We start from the raw sequence: 19052 nt of genomic DNA on the forward strand, positions 1-19052 counted from the left end.
TTGTCTACTATGACAGGACACTTTTAAGTAATTGACGATAATTATTAATGAACAGAACTCTTAAAATGACAAAAAAGAGATATCCAGAGAAAACACTTTCAAAGCTACTGCAGCCAGTACTGCAGTTCTGCTTGTTTGAGAGTAAAATCGTTTATAAATAGACCATTTCAATGATTTATCAGCAAAACACCTAAGCGGTTTCCACTACTTATGGGTGAATACATTCTAATTACAGACCTGATGGTTGAATATGGTCTCCTCTTTTCGCTGATCAGATTCCTGAAAAAGTTGACAGGCACTCATGCAGCCTCCAACAAATATGCATTCCTAGTGTGAATGCAGTTAATGACCTGGGTCAAAACTGATAGGTTCAGTTTCCCAGAAATGGATCAGGCCTACTAACCATACCCCCGTCCCCAATGGAGGTCTTTGCTGAATTTATCTTTAAGTCTAAGACTAGGAGTAATCCCTGTCGGAAAAACCTGCCGATAGTTCTTGTTTTGCAGTACAGTCCAAGGATCACCTGCAGCTAAAGTTGTTTTAGATTTAAGTGGGCTTTGTCCCTCATGTTTGAGAAAAGAGTACCCCTTTAATGACCAGCATGAGCAGTAATCAGAAGAATTACATGTACTCGTGACTGTTATTTTCCTTTAATTATATTTTTCTTGCACACATATCTGACAAATGAAGTGGGAGGTGCTCTGTATGTACACCTAATTAAGTCGTTATAATTACATTTAAAAAAAGCATGTAGTGATATTGATGGCTTTTTTTTAATTATTGCCTATAATAACTTGTATATCACACAATTAAAAACATTTTGAGGGTCTTTTTTATGTGTGTGATTTTTAAACATCAGTAAATCAGTTTTCTTGAGATACTGCCGCCCCTCACTACTCGTTAGACTCAATAGTTAAGTAGACTACAACCAATTTAAACTCAGACTAAGCTTAATAAAATCCCACATGTGAAAATCCAAGCTAACTCAACGAGATATTTTAATATGCTCACAGGATATGAGCTTAGAGAACCCTGGAGTCAGAAACTGCCTGCGCGGTTTTAAATTATTCATCAGAACAACTGTTTAGAATGACACCACACCATCATTGTTTTTATTTGCTCCAAGTTCTCCTCCTCCTCCTCCTCCTCCGTCCCTAAGGCAGAGAGAATCAAAGCCAAATCTCGTTAGGAGGTTTCAAACGTGGAGGTGAGACTTAACCTGCAGAAGGAGAGGCTGGCTGCATTGTGTGAAGAAGCATCCTATGCGGGAGAACAGAAGCCAGGAATCGTGCAGATTTTAACCCAATTTCTTGAAACCCGGCACAGAGGCTGACTGAAAAATAATTATTCTTAGTGTGCAGTATCATTGATTTCTAGACAGTGAAGGGCATGGTTATTTAGAAATCTTATCACAAGCGCTGTGCGCGGCAAATAATGTTGAATCCCAAAATGATGTAAGGCGCGTGTCCTAATAGGAATATAAAGTACTGTATCGCCTTTGATTTCTCACAAGTGATCAAGGATAGTGTACAAAATGCAGTGCTTGCGATAATCAAGTGTAATCACTCTTGCTTTGGCAGCAGCCCTTGAAGTTGCTCTATCTGTTGCTGCATCAGTGATCCGCCCGGTTCGAAGATGGCCCGTGCAGGCTCCTAGTCTGTCTTTGATATCTCCACCCCTGCGTCTGGGTTTGTTAAGCAGTCCGATGAGGCAATTTTGCCTTTCATCTTTCTTTTTTCCAATTTCATTCTTAGCTGTCAGTACTTAATTAATGTTTTTTGCCGCAATTTTTCCAACCTTCACCGCCGATGACAGAGATGCGGCGAGGCTATTTATATTATCAACTCATTTCATGAAGCCAGACCTTGGCTTCTAGTTTGTATTCCGAGCCTTGTGACAGGAACCTGATGTGGCATTTGGGGGAAAAAAGCATCAGCCATCATAGGATACACTGCATATGAAGACTGATGATATCAACTGATGTTATCAACAAAGTCGTTTGGGGTCATAATATGAAGGAATATGTGTGATAAGGGGGAAAAAACTGTCAGCTTTTGACACTTGGTCCTCTTCTTCATAAATAGGGCTATGGTGGTTTTAATTTTCAGAAACCCCACCATTACTCTTGCCTGTGCATGTTGTCTTCATAAGGTCATGCAGGAATACCAAAGACTTGCACAAAAGAGAGTTTCCTTCAGCAGTGGAAAAAGCTATTCTATCATCCAAGGTGATTGTTTCTCATGCATTATTCGTGAGAGGTGGGTGTCAAATTGAAGCAAATCAATATGCTGAAGGTGAAAGAAACACAGCAGATATGAAGAGCGTATATGTCTCTGAGTTTATTAACGGAGGAGTGTATGATGAAACCTGTAACCCTCCGTCCACACACAACTTTTGTAAAATTAAGTTCATCCAGTACAACCAGATCAGGTACAAGATCAAGAATCTTCTGAGCTGCCTCGGATGTGAAGGAAAACGTTGGCTTCCGTTAATGGTCCTGTACTGAAAATGGAGCGTCCCAGTTTCTTTTATCATCACAGCACATTCACAAGTTTCAAAATGGGGGGAAAAAAAAGGTCTCGACAACTGCACAAACAGGTTTTTTTTTTTCACTTTTGTTATTTTTGTCCCAGGACTCAATGCATAGGATTATACAGTTAGAATACAGTATTTCAACGCGTTTTACAAAGATTTATATGATATAGGAAACGAGAAATAAAAATAATAACTGCACAGCAGTAAGAACGGTCATTTGTCGAGTATAGATAGTCATTTATCGTACACACTGTGGAACAGCTGAGAAACACAGGGCAAAAAATGAACACAACTGGAACAATTTTGCGCATATCCATCTACATAAGGATAACCTTTTGGCTTCAGACTAATTTAGGAATGCCAGACATTTTCAAGGGAAACCCAAATCACATTGGCCACTGTTTTACATTTAATCAGTTTGGCTTTTTTTTTTTCTTTTTTCTTTTTTTGCCTTACCCACCAAAGTCCTACTAAGCACACACCACAGACACCCAAAGGAAATGCACACGTCAAAATTGCAACCATAAAAGAAATCTTACTGAAACATCTTCAGCCTATTGGCACGCAAATGGCTGCAGCAGGGCATCTAGCATTTGAGACAGCACACATAAGATCACAAGTCCAAATACATTGCTGTGTCTATATCACTATCATCATCATAGTCACCTAGGTTACCAGTAGAATAACTTAGAAACAATATATGTAATATCCTATATAAGGCACATTTTTGGTGAAAGAAAGGCTCTGAAAGAAGCTTCTTGCATCAACTCTGTCAGTAAGAAAGGACTCAGCAGTAAACAACACCGGAGACAAGGATGGAGCCTGCAGTTGGCATGCAATTAAGATCAAAAGCCTCCCCTGCTGATTCCATTATACAGAGTGCCACTCTGCACTGCGCTGAGTGGGCAGTGCCAAGTGCTGTTGGTCGGGTTGCCAGGGTGCCATGCTGAGACAGCAGGCAGGCAAGCTCGAGGTCTGTGCACACCTCTCTCTAGCGAAGGCAGGAATCATTAACATTCTTGGGGCTGTGGAGAGCGTCATGCGCCGTCAAATCCACACACCCATGATCAGATACAGCGAGTACAATTAAATCATCTGTCAACAGCAAGGCCTACAATTTAGGGACGGCGTCTAATGGCCCAAGAAATAACCAACCTACCCTGGCGACACCTCGGTTCTGACACTGACATATCAATAACCCAATTAATATAACAATTATGTACACGACTGAACCAAACAACCCCCCTCCCTCCCCCGACATCATACAGAGGCTAAATCCACGATAATTGTTCAGAGCATGCCATTTAAGTACCGACTGAATCTCATCTAAATTATTAACATCAGCGACAGGCTATTTCATAGCTGTAGAGGCAGAATTCGTGATGACTATTTGGAACATTACAAGGGTAATACTAAAAATATGGTACAAAAATCATAAACATGAGCAATGCATAAAATAATTTAAATAGTCTTCTAACATATTGCTGAACTGCTACTTTAGTAAGCAAATGCAACTGTTGATTGTGGCTCATGGTATACTGACATTATTGCAGGGCTAATATGAGTGACACGAATCTGTGGCAGGAAAAATGGTTGCTTCTTGCTGATACATATATGTATATAAAAATAAAACAATATAGCAAAGGAAAAAAAACTTAAACACAGTCTTTAACTATAATATCTTTAAAACGTATTAAATGTCCTTCTGTGCTTTAGTTGAAGTGGAATGTTTCATGGCACTGTACAATAAAGGGAGACAGACTGTGCTATTATCGATTTCCACGAGCACAACAGGCAATCCAGCCGGAACCAAATCCGAGTCGAAAGAAAAAGAATATAACTCAAATGTTTCTGAAACGCCTGGTGATCTGTCATTCATATGAGCCTGTACATTGCTAGATTAACCAGCGTCCTTTTGAGGACCCTTTGGTCTCTGTCATAAAGCTCATTGAGAGCACAGGCTCCAGTGTGTTACTGAGTATGGGGGAATTAAAACGACAAAGCAGGCGTCCTGTCACCCTCGCGCCTGACAGTAGGCATCCCGTGTGTGCACGCACAATTTCACACATTCGCACACGTGCAATCCACCCAAACGCACACTTAAATTCAGCAGCACACACTCTTTTTTGTTTTTTCCACAAGTACTTCACACAGGCATCTACGCATACACAGGCTAATAAAAACACTATCCGCACCACAAGGTGATCCATTTAAAAAGATATTTTTTCTTATAAAGCTTTCCGCATAAAGACTGCACGATAAAAAAAATATATAATACAACTCTTAAAACCATTTTTTTTTTTACACAGAGTGAAATTGAACATCTGATTATCTCCTATGCCAGTGCTCCACAGAGGGGCTTAAATCTCAGAGAGAGTTCTGCCACACTGCATTGTGGGAGCAATATTCAGTGAAGCATGAATGAGTGCGCAGACCTTTAAGGTTTGGCAAGTGAGCTTTAAGGCGTACCTATGACAGTGTAACCCACCATTTTCTTCCTGTCTCCTCTCTTTCTGCATTTCATTAGTCTGTTACTTCACACAGAACAGAAAATTACCCCAGTACCAAGTTGTACAATAAACACGCCCATTTCTCACATTTCCTCATTTCTGGAATTTATTCACTAAAAAAAAAAAAAAAGAAAGAAATAAGCCCCTGTAGTCACTGGCGATATTCCCCCTTCCCTTGGTTCCTCCCTCCACTTAGTGGGTTAGAGATCAGTCACTTTGTTTTCCAGGGCGGCTGCTATCTGCTGGAGCCGCAGGGCTAGCTGTTTACTCTGGGCAGCTGGGTCCTCTTCCAGAGAAGCGATGATCTGGAAAAAAAAAAAAAAAAAGGAAGGTAAGAAGGACAGTTAAAAAAAAAAGTGAGATGTCGGGTATAATAGGTGTAGAGGATAGAGAGGAGACAAAGAGTTGGACAGAGGATGGCATAAGGGTAATGTCGGAAAAGCAAAGAAACAAGGAGGAGGGGGATGGACAGAGAAGAAGCACAGGAAGAAGAAGAAGGGTGGAGAGTGGGAGGAGAAGATGGTGTTATTCGACATCAGCAATCGCGTCATATAAGCTGTTATTCTTTGCGAGTCCCACTTAGGGGAGACTGACAGCCCCATTTGTTTATCCAACTTGTTCATTAGGTTTTGTTTATCCCCTTTTCGTGACCTCAAGTGGCAATGCACAATGGACTCTTAAAAATCAATTCCCAGAGCAATTTTCCAATTCACATCCCACAGAAATGCTTTCAATTAAAATTTCATACAATCACTCTTCTGGCATATCAAGAGTGAAGAGAGAGAGAAAAAAAAGGAGAACCAATAATATAGTGGGCAGTAGTGCATTCAGTGGAATAGCCTCCTTCGGGTGTGATAGGAAAAAGAAGGGCCTCTTACCCCATCATAGTATTTGCTGGCGTACTGGTAAAGCTGATGGAGAGCCACGTGTGTGTTCAGTTTGTCTGTGTGAGACTGAAAAACATAAACAGAAATTTAAAGGTTAAAGTGGAAATCCAACCAAACCACGAACCTGGACCCAGCTGAATAAACTACACCCAGGCTTTAAAAACTGTGGCGGAGCAAATGAGAATTACTGCACACACATAAATAAGCCTCTGAACAATGCTGATATGTAATGCCACCGGGCATTAAAGTTATAATCCTTAAGATTTTCATAAACTCAAATCCTGTTTTTCATATTATAATATAAAGAAAGTCAATTATTGACATGCTTTTTGGTTAAAACCATTTGAGTTAATTCGGCAACAGTGCAAACAAATACACCAGTTCCTCTTTTGTTGTTTTCAGCAGCATGTAGTTGCAAAGTGCACCCTTGGCGCAGTAAGTAAAAAATACAATTTTCATACAGTCCTTCCTGTGGAAAATGTTATGTGGATGCCACATCAATGCAATATGATTCAATTATGACTTTCTCCATTGGTTTCCTGTGTCACCCTATCCTATCTGCTGACAATTAAAGACAAAAACACCCAAAATAAATGGAACAAAAAAAATATTTTAACATTATGGACTTGAAAGTGGACTATGAATCTCTCACAGTTGACATGCCAGTACAAAAGAGGCTTTAATAATAATAATAATAATAATAATAATAATAATAATAATAATAATAATAATGGATTGCATTTATAAAGCGCTTTTTGAGAACCTCAAAGCGCTGTACAATTCCACTATTCATTCACTCTCACATTCACACACTGGTGGAGGCAAGCTACAGTTGTAGCCACAGCTGCCCTGGGGCAGACTAACAGAGGCGAGGCTGCCATATTGCGCCATCGGCCCATCACCAGTAGGCGGTAGGTGAAGTGTCTTGCCCAAGGACACAACGACCAAGACTGTCTGAACCTTCCGATTACAAGACAAACTGCCAACTCTTGAGCCACGATCTTGGCACGATCGTGGCTCAAGAGTTGGCAGTTCGTCTTTAGAAAGGAAATACCTTTTTCTTAACGTCCCCGGGGGCATTTGGTTAAAAAAACAAAACCAAAAAACCCAACAATCTTAAATGTGTTCAATACCCACACTCGAGGGATGTTAAAAAGCATGTTTTAGACTGAAACCTTAAGGATTGCAACATTAACAGCAAGACAAGTTTTTATCCCAGAGCTGTAAAAGCATTAAATGCTGCATTGTCCACATGATTGTGCTGTGTGCAATGGAGGGTTTTGCAGTTTAGGTGAATGGAGAAAAGTTGTTTTTTTTCCATCTCTTATATAGTTTTATGCAATTTACAGATTTAGTTTTATGACTGTTGTGAGTGATCTCTGCACTATAGACACTGCACTTATTAACTGCACATGTTACAGTGACAATGAAGATATTCTACTCTATTGTGTTCTATTCAAAAATGACAGATGTATTCCTTACCCGTGACACCTCTGCCAAGTGAGTGTTCATGTCCTGGTCGCTGACAGATACCATCTGCCTGATGCCCTTGTAGTAACTAAACACACAGACACACACATAAAGAGTAGACAAGAGGTGGTAATTGATCCATTATGTTAACTGATATTTAAAAAAAGGTATTACAGTCTCCAATAATAACAGATGGAAAGTGCTGCCAGTACTTACTCATCTACCATCTTCTTATAGGTGGAGATCTCCTTTGCATAGAGTAGTTTGTTACTTGGCGAGTCCTAAAGGGGGAGGGATACAACTCAGTGAAAATGGCACTTTAAATTAACGTGCCTATAACCTTTTCACATAATCAAATTTGTTCTCATCTTCTGTCCATCTTTTCACCCATCTTCCTTTTTTCCTCCTCACTCCTCCACCTCATATTCTCCCACCCCTCCCTCCTCTTGTCCATTCGTTTCCACTCACCCGGCTGAGTTTGTGCTCACTCTTGGTGCAAGCATCCATAAAAGTCTGGGCGATGACAGAGAGTGAGGCGTCCACCACTTCAGACACGTGGACGTCAAAGATGAAGTGGGGATTCTTGAGGATGTTCACCCAGAACCGCAGAGGCAGGCTGCACGGGTATTAAAAAGAGGGGCAAGAAATCAGTCTATCATCACTGGTTGTTATCGGTATTATTGTTTCAGAACAGGGGGGGGGTGTCTCATCAACCGCATTACATCCATGAATTAATTTAAGTCAGGGAGGCATTTCATTTCATGTGTGAGAGCACTTGCCTGAGGTGCAATTGAGTGCAGTACAAGATAATAACAGCGATGGAGAAAAGCCTTTCGTGTCGGTGTCAGTTTATTCAGGACTATACCCTTGACTGTCAGTTTATATTACTGTTTCACACGATGCTGACCTCTGTGAGAACTATTGCTGTTCACGGAAAATTAAATGAAAAAGAAAAAAAATGATCTCTGAAGACTTTTTTTTAACAACTAAAGGGATCTGCACAAAGCAACATCCAATGACGCTTGTCTACTCTAACAAACAATGATTAGAAATGATAAAGCAGCTGACCTCTGAGGTTCCTCTGCAGCCTAACAACTTAAAGCCCAGACTACATAATGCAATGCTCGAACGGTCTTGCTAATTTCCCCCCTGAATGGAAAAACAAACTCCACAGACTTTCTTCCAAACTCATATCAGCTTTTACATTCAAAAGAACAACCAAATACAATAGTTTAGGAAAAAAACTCCTCCCCAATCGGTGAGAACGTCTTCTGCCATCTGAGAGAAGAAACGCACCGCATAAAATTCATACTGGTTTGGTAATATCTCCAGGGAAGGCTGCCGTGAGAATACAATGGAAGCATAAAAATAGCAATGTTGTCATAATCACAGAATTAAATTAGCTTGGGACATAATTACCATGTTTGTTTGTTGTTATGCCTCATACACACATTCATATTTAGTACATGGCCCTCAGTTGATTTGATAAACAGAACGGGCGGATGCAGAGTGTGGTGTGGAGTGTAGTAAGTAATTAAATCGCTCATCTTCTGTCCTTGTGTGGCTGCTCTCTTGCCGGCCTTGCGTCAATCACCGGCATCTACATGCAACACGTCGTCTTGTATGCTTGAGCCTTAGCCGACGTGACACTAATTTATGCACTTAAATGTCACATGGGAGCAGGGGGATTGCAAATGCAAACTAAGTAAGTTGAAATTGGGCATTTGTATTCTGTCCATTCTGGGATAAGTAAGTTTTATTTCTTGGAGAGTTACAGTGTCTCAGGCAGTGGGATTTCTGTTGGTGGGAATGAAATCGGATAGCTGTGTTTGTGTGGACTGGTTGTGAAATTGTATACCACAGTCGTATCTAAATGAGAGGTCCTTGTATTTCATTCAAGATGCATTTTTTCATACTATGCCATACTTCTGCACCACTATAGTTAAGACGAAATTATCCTAGAAAGCTGCTCTTACTATTTTACATTTTCGGGAGTTATAGCTACTCATTGGTTTTCTGATTTAAATGAAAAAACAACAACCTGTATCTAATGGAAAGCATTAAGATTAACTGAATCAGCCAATCAGTTTAGTGCTCAGATGGTTCCGGTCTGAAGAGGAAAGAGGGGGAAAGCAAATACTTTCCCCCTCTCCCGGCAAAAATGGCAATAATACATGAACAGTCCAAATTTGGGAGAAAATATTGATTCAATTTTTTTATAATTAAACTGAAGATGAAAAGATTTCCCATAGTCCACTAATACAACATGTTACTTTAAACATTTAGGTAAAAGGTACTGTCAAAATGTATGAAACTATCTGCATAATTTCCTGTTCTATTAAGGAGGAGGGAACAAGATGTAGTAATTATACACATTTGGTTGAAATACCGTTAATAGCAAGTGGGGAAAAATGCCTCTCAGGGAAGGAAACATCAACAACAATGAACTAGCTGCTAATGACCATCTAACATCCCTTAATGGCAAAGGCTGATATCTATATTGACTACATGGAGCATAGAGCCACAGAGGAGCACTCTGTGATCGCCACCCTTTTCCATGCTCTGATTGCAAGGATTGGAAAACTTCTTTAGGACCTAAACCTATTTGATCAGTGTGTTACGTCCAAAATATTATACAGATAAAACCCTTGAGAATGACCCCAAATCCACTTTTTAAATTGTCCTCTAGTAAATAAAAAAAAAAATCCCAGGCACAGATTCTTCTGTTACTCTAAATCTTAGACAATAAATTGCTGCAGTGGAAAAACTGTGATATATTCTCTGATACAGATGCATAAAGTAGGTCATAGAAAAAAATCCTGGCAAATAAAAACAAGATTTTTATTTTACATTGCAACACTTGGAGTGGGTTCCTGTGTTTAAAAGAGCTTAAATTTGCTTTTCAGGTGAGAATAAAGTTTAAGTGGCTATCTCCTGTACTTATAAAGTTATGCGGGCCCATAAAATCTGGGGAAAAATAGTACTTTATATGTACTTTAGGGGACAGTAACACAGAAATAGTTATTGTCTGATGCTTATTCTGAGGGAGTCATGTGGACTGATTGATTTCATGGAATGAGGCCGGAAACAAATACTTTTGTACTTTTGATACTTGGAGTACATCCACATACTAACATACAGCATACAAAAAGGAACTCTGAGAGTGATCATTAGTGTACGCAGTCGACCTGTTGTTTTACCTATTCGTCTTCCAGATATGGATAGTCTCCTCATCCACATTGTTGTGTTTCAGCGCTTGCTCATCCAGGAAGTCGAAGAAATATTTGACAGCTGGTGGGACCACTGCCCCAGAGCACAGCACGCTGCGGAAGAAGTCATCCACAAACTGCTGCAGTGTTCCCTGAAAGGGGCCACAAATAATGTGAGACAGGGCAGAGACACAGAGCGCAGCCAGAAATACCAGAGGCACAACTATTTGCAAGGAGAGTATAGCTATTCAAGTTTTTACTGTGCATTTTCGGCTCTTTCCAAAATAGCTTTAACTTGGAAAAACCTTGGTTTGTAAAGCAGAATTTTACTGTTTAGTCAGTGTAACAGTGCCCTATTTACTGTAATAATTGCATAAATGTTTTTTTCTTGTACCTTTACGGAAAGGAGTCTTGTTAGATAGATCTCTGTAATGGCTTTGGTCATCGACTTGTCCTTTATGCTTCCTCGTTTAGATTTGGTCTCATCCAGTTCGTCTGTTGGCCTCACCAAGTGAAACACTTTATCATCTTCCAATAAAGCATTTCCTATTGGAGGAAAACACTGGTGTAAACTTTCTTTTGACAATTCTGCTTCTTATTTATTCATGCACATGCTTACAGAAAACATTCAGACGATTAAAATTAAAACATGAGAGGGTGTGTCTACTGAATTTGAATGAGACTATCCAAGAAGAAATGCTAAACCATCAAATACTCTCAAATGTACATAAAAAAGCTGAAGATAAAAGGACATACTATTTCTGCATAATCTCAAAGCGTGTTATACATAAAACAACATGTATTAGCATGTTAATTGGTCGTGGGAATATGGACAAAAACCCTGGAGAAACAAAACAAAGGCAGGAACTCTCAAGTACACATTTCATCTGTGTCCTTCTGGGTTCAACACGTGTGTGTTTATGTGCACGGCATGCGTGTACTTAGAGATACGTACGCTCCTCGTGGTTTTCCTGATTCTGGTCATAGTTCGGTTGCGTGTGCTGCACTTTGGACAAAACTAATGTGGCGTTATCCCGCACCTGGAATGTACAGTCAATCATTTTGTTAGATGACAACACACACAACGATGCAAACTTAACACACCTTTGAATTTAATAGCTACTGTGACTGTGGTCAGCAGTGCCTTTTAGCACCCAGATCTAATTCCTAATCAATGCGAATGAGCGGACACGAACAGTGAGTCTTTATTGGGATATTTACAGACCATTTTCTTTGGCGTCAACCTATTATTGACCCCACAAATACTGTGATTAGCGCTACCCTGACACAGCCAATGAATCTATAGGAGCAGGTCTGTTGTCTAAGAACAACAGCGAGGCAGCAGGTAGGATGAAAGAAACTCGAGCACCTTTAAAAGAGGCGGATTTAAGTGGCTGAAAAGCAGAACAGGTAGGGGATATTCACGAGTGACCTTTATTTTCTGTGGATCAATACAGTGCCAAGAAGATTTAGTGGCATTCTGTCACCACTGAGAGCCAACAAGACCAAACAAAGAGAAAGCTATGGGACTCGCAGGTAAGAAATTAAATTTTGTAGGTGATAAAAACAAAAAGTGAAGAATTTTATTACAGTGCTATTGTATAGCATATTCTTTGGGCCAACATTATCGTAAATGATCTATCTTGAACACCTATACACTCCATGAAAGTTAATGATGAAATCTTTAAGCAGCACTTTAAGGATAAAAGCTTTTTTTCTCTTAGCTTTTACACAGCTTAGTAGTTACTGGCATAGAAAGGAGAGTGAAAACTCTGTGATGGTTGTTGGACTTGAACTAAAGAGTCATATAAAAAGATAAAAGGAAGCTTCCAATGTTATCCTTGAGAACATATCGCACATTTACTTTCTCTTGCTATGGTATTTCATACATATTTTATAAAAAAGAAATCTTAATCTTGTTTCCTCAGGTAGGGTCACATGTGAGCTGTTGCATGACTGCAATTTTATATGGTTTGACAAAACAACACATTACAATGTGGCTTTGTAAGCAGAAAGCTGTGTCCTTGCCATACATCTTGCTAATTTTTTTTTATTGCAGAAAATACTTGGAAGAAAAAACTAAAATGGCTTAATGTAGGATTGCATAGAAAGACATAACCAAGAGAAGAGACTTCTAGTATGCAAAGATACAAGTATCAGCAATTTATTTTTACCTAAAGGTAAGTTTAAATGCTTATATATAAATAAGTATTTATAGGTATACTTATTTATACTGAGAGATTAGGTATAAATTGGTGGTAAAAAAGTAAGGTAAATAAACATTTTGTTATTGTGGAAAAAAAAGAAAAGAAATACATTTAGAAACTCTACATATAAATTACATTATACATTCGAACTGAATGCACATTAAATGGTCATTGATTTACATCAGATACTGAACCCCAGTCATTTGGTTTTGTAATTTCAATTCTTATTACTGCATAGTAAATTTTTGCAGTACTCACGTTGTAGTGTGCCAGAGTATTGATGCGTTTCCACCTGCCTTCTTTCTGGGAGGTCAAGTCCAGATCCGACAAAATCTGGCCCGTTGAGCCAGGGCGCCACTCTGTGATGAAGGCAGGATGAGACCGTTATTCAAAACGCAAGTTATCTCTGCTGTGGGAGTAAAACATTTCAAATAAAATACTTTTTTATATTATTTCAATTACTTTTATCCTGGGATGCGGCTGTCCTGTGGTTACACTGTAATAATGTGATCTTTAACGAATGCAGCTATCTGCTCAGTTATCTCTTGGGATTTAATGATGCATTTATTAAATTCGCCTGTTAGCTATATGGCTGAACTCGGGTGAAGAAGTCACATGTCAGTAGTTTCTGCATAATTGAAACATAATAGAAAAGTTTGCACCCAAACACATTCTGCATAACTGAGCCCACCACCGTCTGCATTTCATTTACAACTAAAACCAAATACAAGGCAGTTAGCCTGAAAGAAAATAGATCTCTGCTTATCTAAAATGTATAAAGGAATGAGATCTACAGCGTGCGTGGGAATAAAAAAATGACTTTGAAGTTAGAAAATGTCTGTGGAGCTTTAGCCTTTCAAGTCACTCCCCAAGGTTTCTGATTACAGTAGCGAGCATAGCTTTGTTTAGGGATGAACGATTTCTTCATGTTGCTGACAATGAATAAATTCTAAGCTAAGTTGGTTTCTTTTACTCCACAAACTGAAATAAAAAGCTGTTTTATTAAAATAATAAAATATACTGAATACATGTGAAATGAAATAATTATTCACCCTCTCAGATAACTCACTTCTCATTTAATTATGAATTAATTTCACTTAAGACTGAAATAACAGTTACATTATTTATCATTACTAGACGTTCCTGCTTTAGTTCATCTGCTTTTTTTTAGGTGGCCGTCATTTACTCACCCAGGGTGACGCTGTCGACTTTGGGCCGCTGGGAGTATGGCAGGTTCCTGTACACCTGCTCGATGATCTTCTCTTTCACCTGCGAGATGGTGTCACAGTTCAGCACCTTGACGGGCGTAACATCCGGCCCCTCGCCTTGAACCAGCACTTGCAAGGTCTGACAAACAGAATCGCACATTAATACCTCACGCTGATAACGCGCACCTACGTTAATAAAATACAAACATGCAGAAATATTCAAACATGGTCAGAGCACCCAGGCACCCACCCACGCCAAGTTCTATTTGGATGTTGTTGTCACAGCAACAGGGCTTTATAAGCACACAAGCACACACACACAGACACACATTGGTGACACCTGACAGGACTTTTGGCCAGCTAATGACCAAAGCTCAGCAGGAGCCAACTGACCTGCCTCGCCTCTCACATCCAATTCTGTTAGAAATAACTGACCATTCAACGCTTTCAAATGTGAGCCAGGGAATACACTCACAATGGCAACCCTATCAGCCCAGCTGCATATAAAATGCATAAGAGTAGCACGCTGTAAATGTAAGCCAGTAGGAAGCAATGCATCTGCTTTTGAAATCTGTCAAGCGTTTTTTTTTCCCTCCTCCCTATGTAATTCAATCACAGAAAGCAATCCATCACAGAAGGAGACGTGTAACTCACGCTAATTTGATAATTGTCCTCGACAACGCCATTACCCATGGGTCTTTTTATTTGTGCTGACTTTAACAAAAAACAGCTGGGTTCATATTAGCTTCCATTACCGAGACACAATATCAAAACGAGACACACGGGCATTTCCTGACTCCTGAAAGCTGCCCAAATGGACGGAGAGCAGGTGCAGGCTGCGAGGTTGAGGGGAGGTTGTGGAGGTGGCTTGTACTCCATACTTGTTCCCACTTGTAGGACTTTAACCTAAGCCACACATTTCCCTGCTACGCTGGATTGTGTTGGCTGTGTCGTTTCTGAGCTGAGAACATTGACACTGAAAATGGATGTCACACAAAAGCGGGCAGTCGCCTCAGGGCTTTTTTTTTTTTTTTGTGTGGTGGTGGTGGTGGTGGGGGGGTTACCACGGCAACTGCACAGTGTGTATGTATTGCTCACCAGGCACAAAACACCATGCAATCTTGAAGCAGAGTGTGCAGTTTTTATGACGCTGAGTTTCTGAATTTCTATGACTGACTGTGAGGGGTGCTCTGTGTGTGTTTGTGCATGTGCATGTGTGTGTGTGTCTCTGTGTGTGAGAGAGAGTGAGTGAGTGAGTGTGCGTCGATCTCACCAGGACAGAGTACTCAACGTCGTCACCCAACAGGCCTGTGTCATTGAGGGTGTATTTGGCTTTCTTCACTCTGACATCCACGGGGCCTTTCTCAATCTGGTGCTTGATGGCTTTGAACAGTTTGTACAAGGGCTCGCCTGCAGAGTCCTGTTACACACACACACACACACACACACACACACACACACACACACACACACACACACACACAAAACCACCATTTAGCTTGACACAGCTGTTGTAAAGCAGCTAATTGTTGTGATTAGCAGCTTAAAAGTCAAATAAATTGGCACTTTCAACACGAGCACTAATGAAAGAAATGCAGAAATCCATAAAGCCCACAGTTTAATATTGAAGCATGCGATCATACTTTTTTTTAAAAATAACTGATAAAGTATATTCACTCCTTAAAAAAATGTATTGAACAACATCTATATTTTTCAGACCACCAGTCTATACCATAAAGTTCACTGTAACACGGAACAGCTACTAAAATCAAAACATATCAGAGCTGCAACCAGAAAATATTCAAATCAAATCAATCTCCTGTCAGTCACTGCATCATTTCCAGTGACCCAAAACTTGCATTACCTTCAAAAACTGGTAAAGGCAGATTGACATCCAGTTACACAGCATCCGCTCCACCACTGTCTCTGACCTGAAAAACATATTTGTTGAGTTATTTTTACTCTTATTATGAAAATAAAATGTATTTATTTAGTGTAAAATACTGCATATCAAGAGACACGGCATGAAACAGACACCAGTATAAATAAAGGTATTGGGCCACACCTTTTAATCTTTGAATTCAGGTGTTTTTCCAGTTCCAATAAAATCAAGCCATGCAGTCATGTGTGTGAAAGAAAGAGTTCACTAAAATCAAGCATGGCACTGTAAGAGCATGCCACCTTTTCAATAAGTCACTTTGTGAAATTTCTTCCCTCTTTGACATTGCATGCAGTAATAAATGATAATATTGTAAAGTGGAAGCATTTAGGAACCACAGCAACTTAGCCACAATGTGGCAGACCGGAGCAGGGCTGCTGACTGCTAAGGTGCACGCTGACTCAATAACTGCAGACTTCCAAAATTCCTCTGGCATTAACATCAGCAAACCCTGTGCACAGCGAGCTTCCTGGCAGGATTTCCATGGTTGAGCGCCTCCTGTAGGTGTATCATGTATGCAGCCCAGTACTTTTGTCTATATAGTGTTTGTTGATAAGGGGAAAGTCTACACTACAGAGCCTCTGAAGTTGCATAAGGTGAGCTTATATATAGTGGTGTGGAAAAAGTGTTTGCCCCTTTCCTGATTTCCTATTTTTTTGTATGTTTGTCACACTAAAATGGTTCACATCACCAACCAAATTTAAATATTAGACAAACACGAGCAAACACAAAATGCAGTTTCTAAATGAAGAGGTTTATTATTAAGGGGAAAAAATTCCTGGGGCTGTTTTGCTGCCTCGGGACTTGGAGGACTTGCTGTGGTAAATGGAACCCAGAATTCTGCTATCCAGCAAAACATCCTGAAGGAGAATGTCCAGCCATCTGTTGGTGCCCTCAAGCCGAAGACAACTTGGGTTCTGCAGCAGGACAATGATCCAAAACACACCAGCAAGCCCACATGTGCATGGCTTAAGAAAAACAAAATGAAGACTTTGGAGTGGCCTAGTCAACGTCCTGACCTGAATCTGATTGAGATGCTGTGGCATGACCTTAAAAAGGTCATGCCACAGCAAGGTTGGCCCAACCTTGCTGTTAAGGTTGGCCCAACCAGTTATTAGGTTTAGGGGGCAATCACTTTTTCACGCAGGGCCATGTAGAGGTTTGGACCCCCCCCCCCCCCAAATTATAAACACCTTAATTTAGAAACTGCATTTTGTGTTTATTTGTGTTACGTTTTTGTAGTATTTAATTTTGTTCAATGATGTGAAACATTTAAGTGCGACAAACGTATAAAAACTAGGAAATCAGGAAGGGGGCCAAGACTACTTCTTAGCGCAATATGAAAAGACCTTCTGACATTTATCATTTATTTACAGAATAAATAAAGGCTTTGATAAAAAGCATAGTATAAATAACTTGCATAACCATTATTATATTTTTTTAAATCATCTTGTGGGACTTTATGGGCCTCGAATTATATACAGCTTATCAGTGTCAAGATATTTTTATTCAGAACTCATGTCATTGGTCATTTGACAGATATCCCATCAAAATGTCAACTATCCACTGGTGATGCTCGCTGATGCACATAGCATGCCTAATTAGATATCTTGTATATAAGGAGGTCTGTTTTGGCACAATGGGCTAATCAGCATAATGAGCTTCTCCATTGGGGGATAATTAAGATGTGTACTTGCATAACAGTCAGTCACAGCGTGCCTAGGCACAGGGAATAGTTCAGATCACAAAACTGCCCCTCAGAAACGATAAGCAACTGTGCCGTCAGACAAGTGTGTCCTGCTGAGGGAGGGGAAGCAGCAGTCAATGGATCACTTGACCTTGACATGATCATTAAAAAGATCAAAGAACACCAAAATCTGGAAGCTTCGTTTCTTAAGGCTATTTACTTCAATCAGATTAATAAGCTGAATGTTTATGGACTCAAATTTCACAAAGAAATTCTGAAATTTTGCCCAGGAAGAATATAGCGAACGATTACTATTAAAACAATCAAATCAGTGACAGAAAATAACTCACCAGTATGTGGTCAGTTTTTAAAAATACTAATTATTGTTAGCAAAACAATAATTACTTATAATTTCACACCAACCCAAATTTTACAACCAGTCTCCACTTAGCTGGAAAGTCTAACTAATAAAATAGAATCTGGGTTAGGGTTACGCTGGCTCAAGCACTAAAGCTGATCTTTTTAGTTACAATCAGCAGGGATAAGAAGGTGAAGATGACAAAGACGAGATGAAAGAGAAGAAAGAAAATTGTCCAGCACATTTTACTTGGATTCCAATGAGGAAAAACAAAAAAAAGAGGAAAAAACAGAAGGATGAGCAGATGGAAGAAGACTGGAATAGATGGAGCAGCAGTCTGGCTCTTGATAATGGACTACAGTAAGTCTTTACAAAATTCAACAGAAAACATGGCAACAGAATGAAACAGTCCGCTGCATTCTGAACTGAATCCCAGTCCGCATCAACTGGTTCATATCAGTGCCAGAGTTGAGCGACTCTGCTTCAAAACTGCAGAAAGAGGACATTTTACAATCTCAGAGCAATTACTGCTAAACAAATCTAAGAATCCACCCAGAAGAGTGGCACCGAGAGGCTAGACTGAGGCAGCAGCACACAGAGCTAAGTAGGTTAGCATGCAAAAAGCAGGTGTTTACTGTTACAGTTTTGACCTAGAAAGATCTAGAAAGAGGATATGAATGTTTGCACCAGATTTCAAGGCACTGAATGGGAAGCAAGCACCAAAACATTTTGGATTCATGCTATGTAAAAATGTTGTGCTAATTAAGCCTGAAAGCAATACAGGAGAACCATTAATAAGCAACAGAGAGTTGGACCACACTCACCTGCGCAGCATTAGTTTGGGGTTCTTGCTGTTGACATATTCCTCCATCAGCTCCAACAACAGTGTTCTCATAATGTCAGTGTAATATTCCAGCTTCCCATGCAGAGCTACTGTTAACAGGGAGGCAAAGTAAACCTTGGCCCTGGCGTTAAAGTCATGACTGCGCTCCAGGGTACGGATAAACTGCAAAAACACAAAAATCACACACATACACACACA

The 19052-nt window shown here is 39.9% G+C and overlaps 1 protein-coding gene across 2 annotated transcripts in view; it reads right to left on the reverse strand.

Annotated features, from left to right (window-relative positions):
• Positions 1–2305: 2305 nt before the first annotated feature.
• plxnb2b (plexin b2b) overlaps positions 2306–19052 on the reverse strand; it is a 144318-nt gene continuing 127571 nt past the window's right edge. For both annotated transcript variants that reach the window (XM_086299213.1, XM_086299214.1), the window contains 13 exons: positions 18835–19016; positions 15891–15957; positions 15300–15446; positions 14009–14165; positions 13077–13177; positions 11567–11651; positions 11006–11157; positions 10603–10763; positions 7871–8018; positions 7619–7683; positions 7415–7490; positions 5924–5998; positions 2306–5350 (listed from right to left, as the gene is read on the reverse strand). In XM_086299213.1, the coding sequence (XP_086155339.1) occupies positions 5246–5350; positions 5924–5998; positions 7415–7490; positions 7619–7683; positions 7871–8018; positions 10603–10763; positions 11006–11157; positions 11567–11651; positions 13077–13177; positions 14009–14165; positions 15300–15446; positions 15891–15957; positions 18835–19016 (1521 nt within the window). In that variant the 3' untranslated portion in view covers positions 2306–5245. The remainder of the gene's footprint in view (positions 5351–5923; positions 5999–7414; positions 7491–7618; positions 7684–7870; positions 8019–10602; positions 10764–11005; positions 11158–11566; positions 11652–13076; positions 13178–14008; positions 14166–15299; positions 15447–15890; positions 15958–18834; positions 19017–19052) is intronic.

This window comes from Aulonocara sp. 'chitande type north' Nkhata Bay, linkage group LG7 (assembly GCF_057382095.1).
Source record: "Aulonocara sp. 'chitande type north' Nkhata Bay isolate Kocher_YH1m ecotype deep benthic linkage group LG7, A_spYH_male_GT1.1, whole genome shotgun sequence".
In the NCBI taxonomy this organism is placed as follows: Eukaryota; Metazoa; Chordata; class Actinopteri; order Cichliformes; family Cichlidae; genus Aulonocara; species Aulonocara sp. 'chitande type north' Nkhata Bay.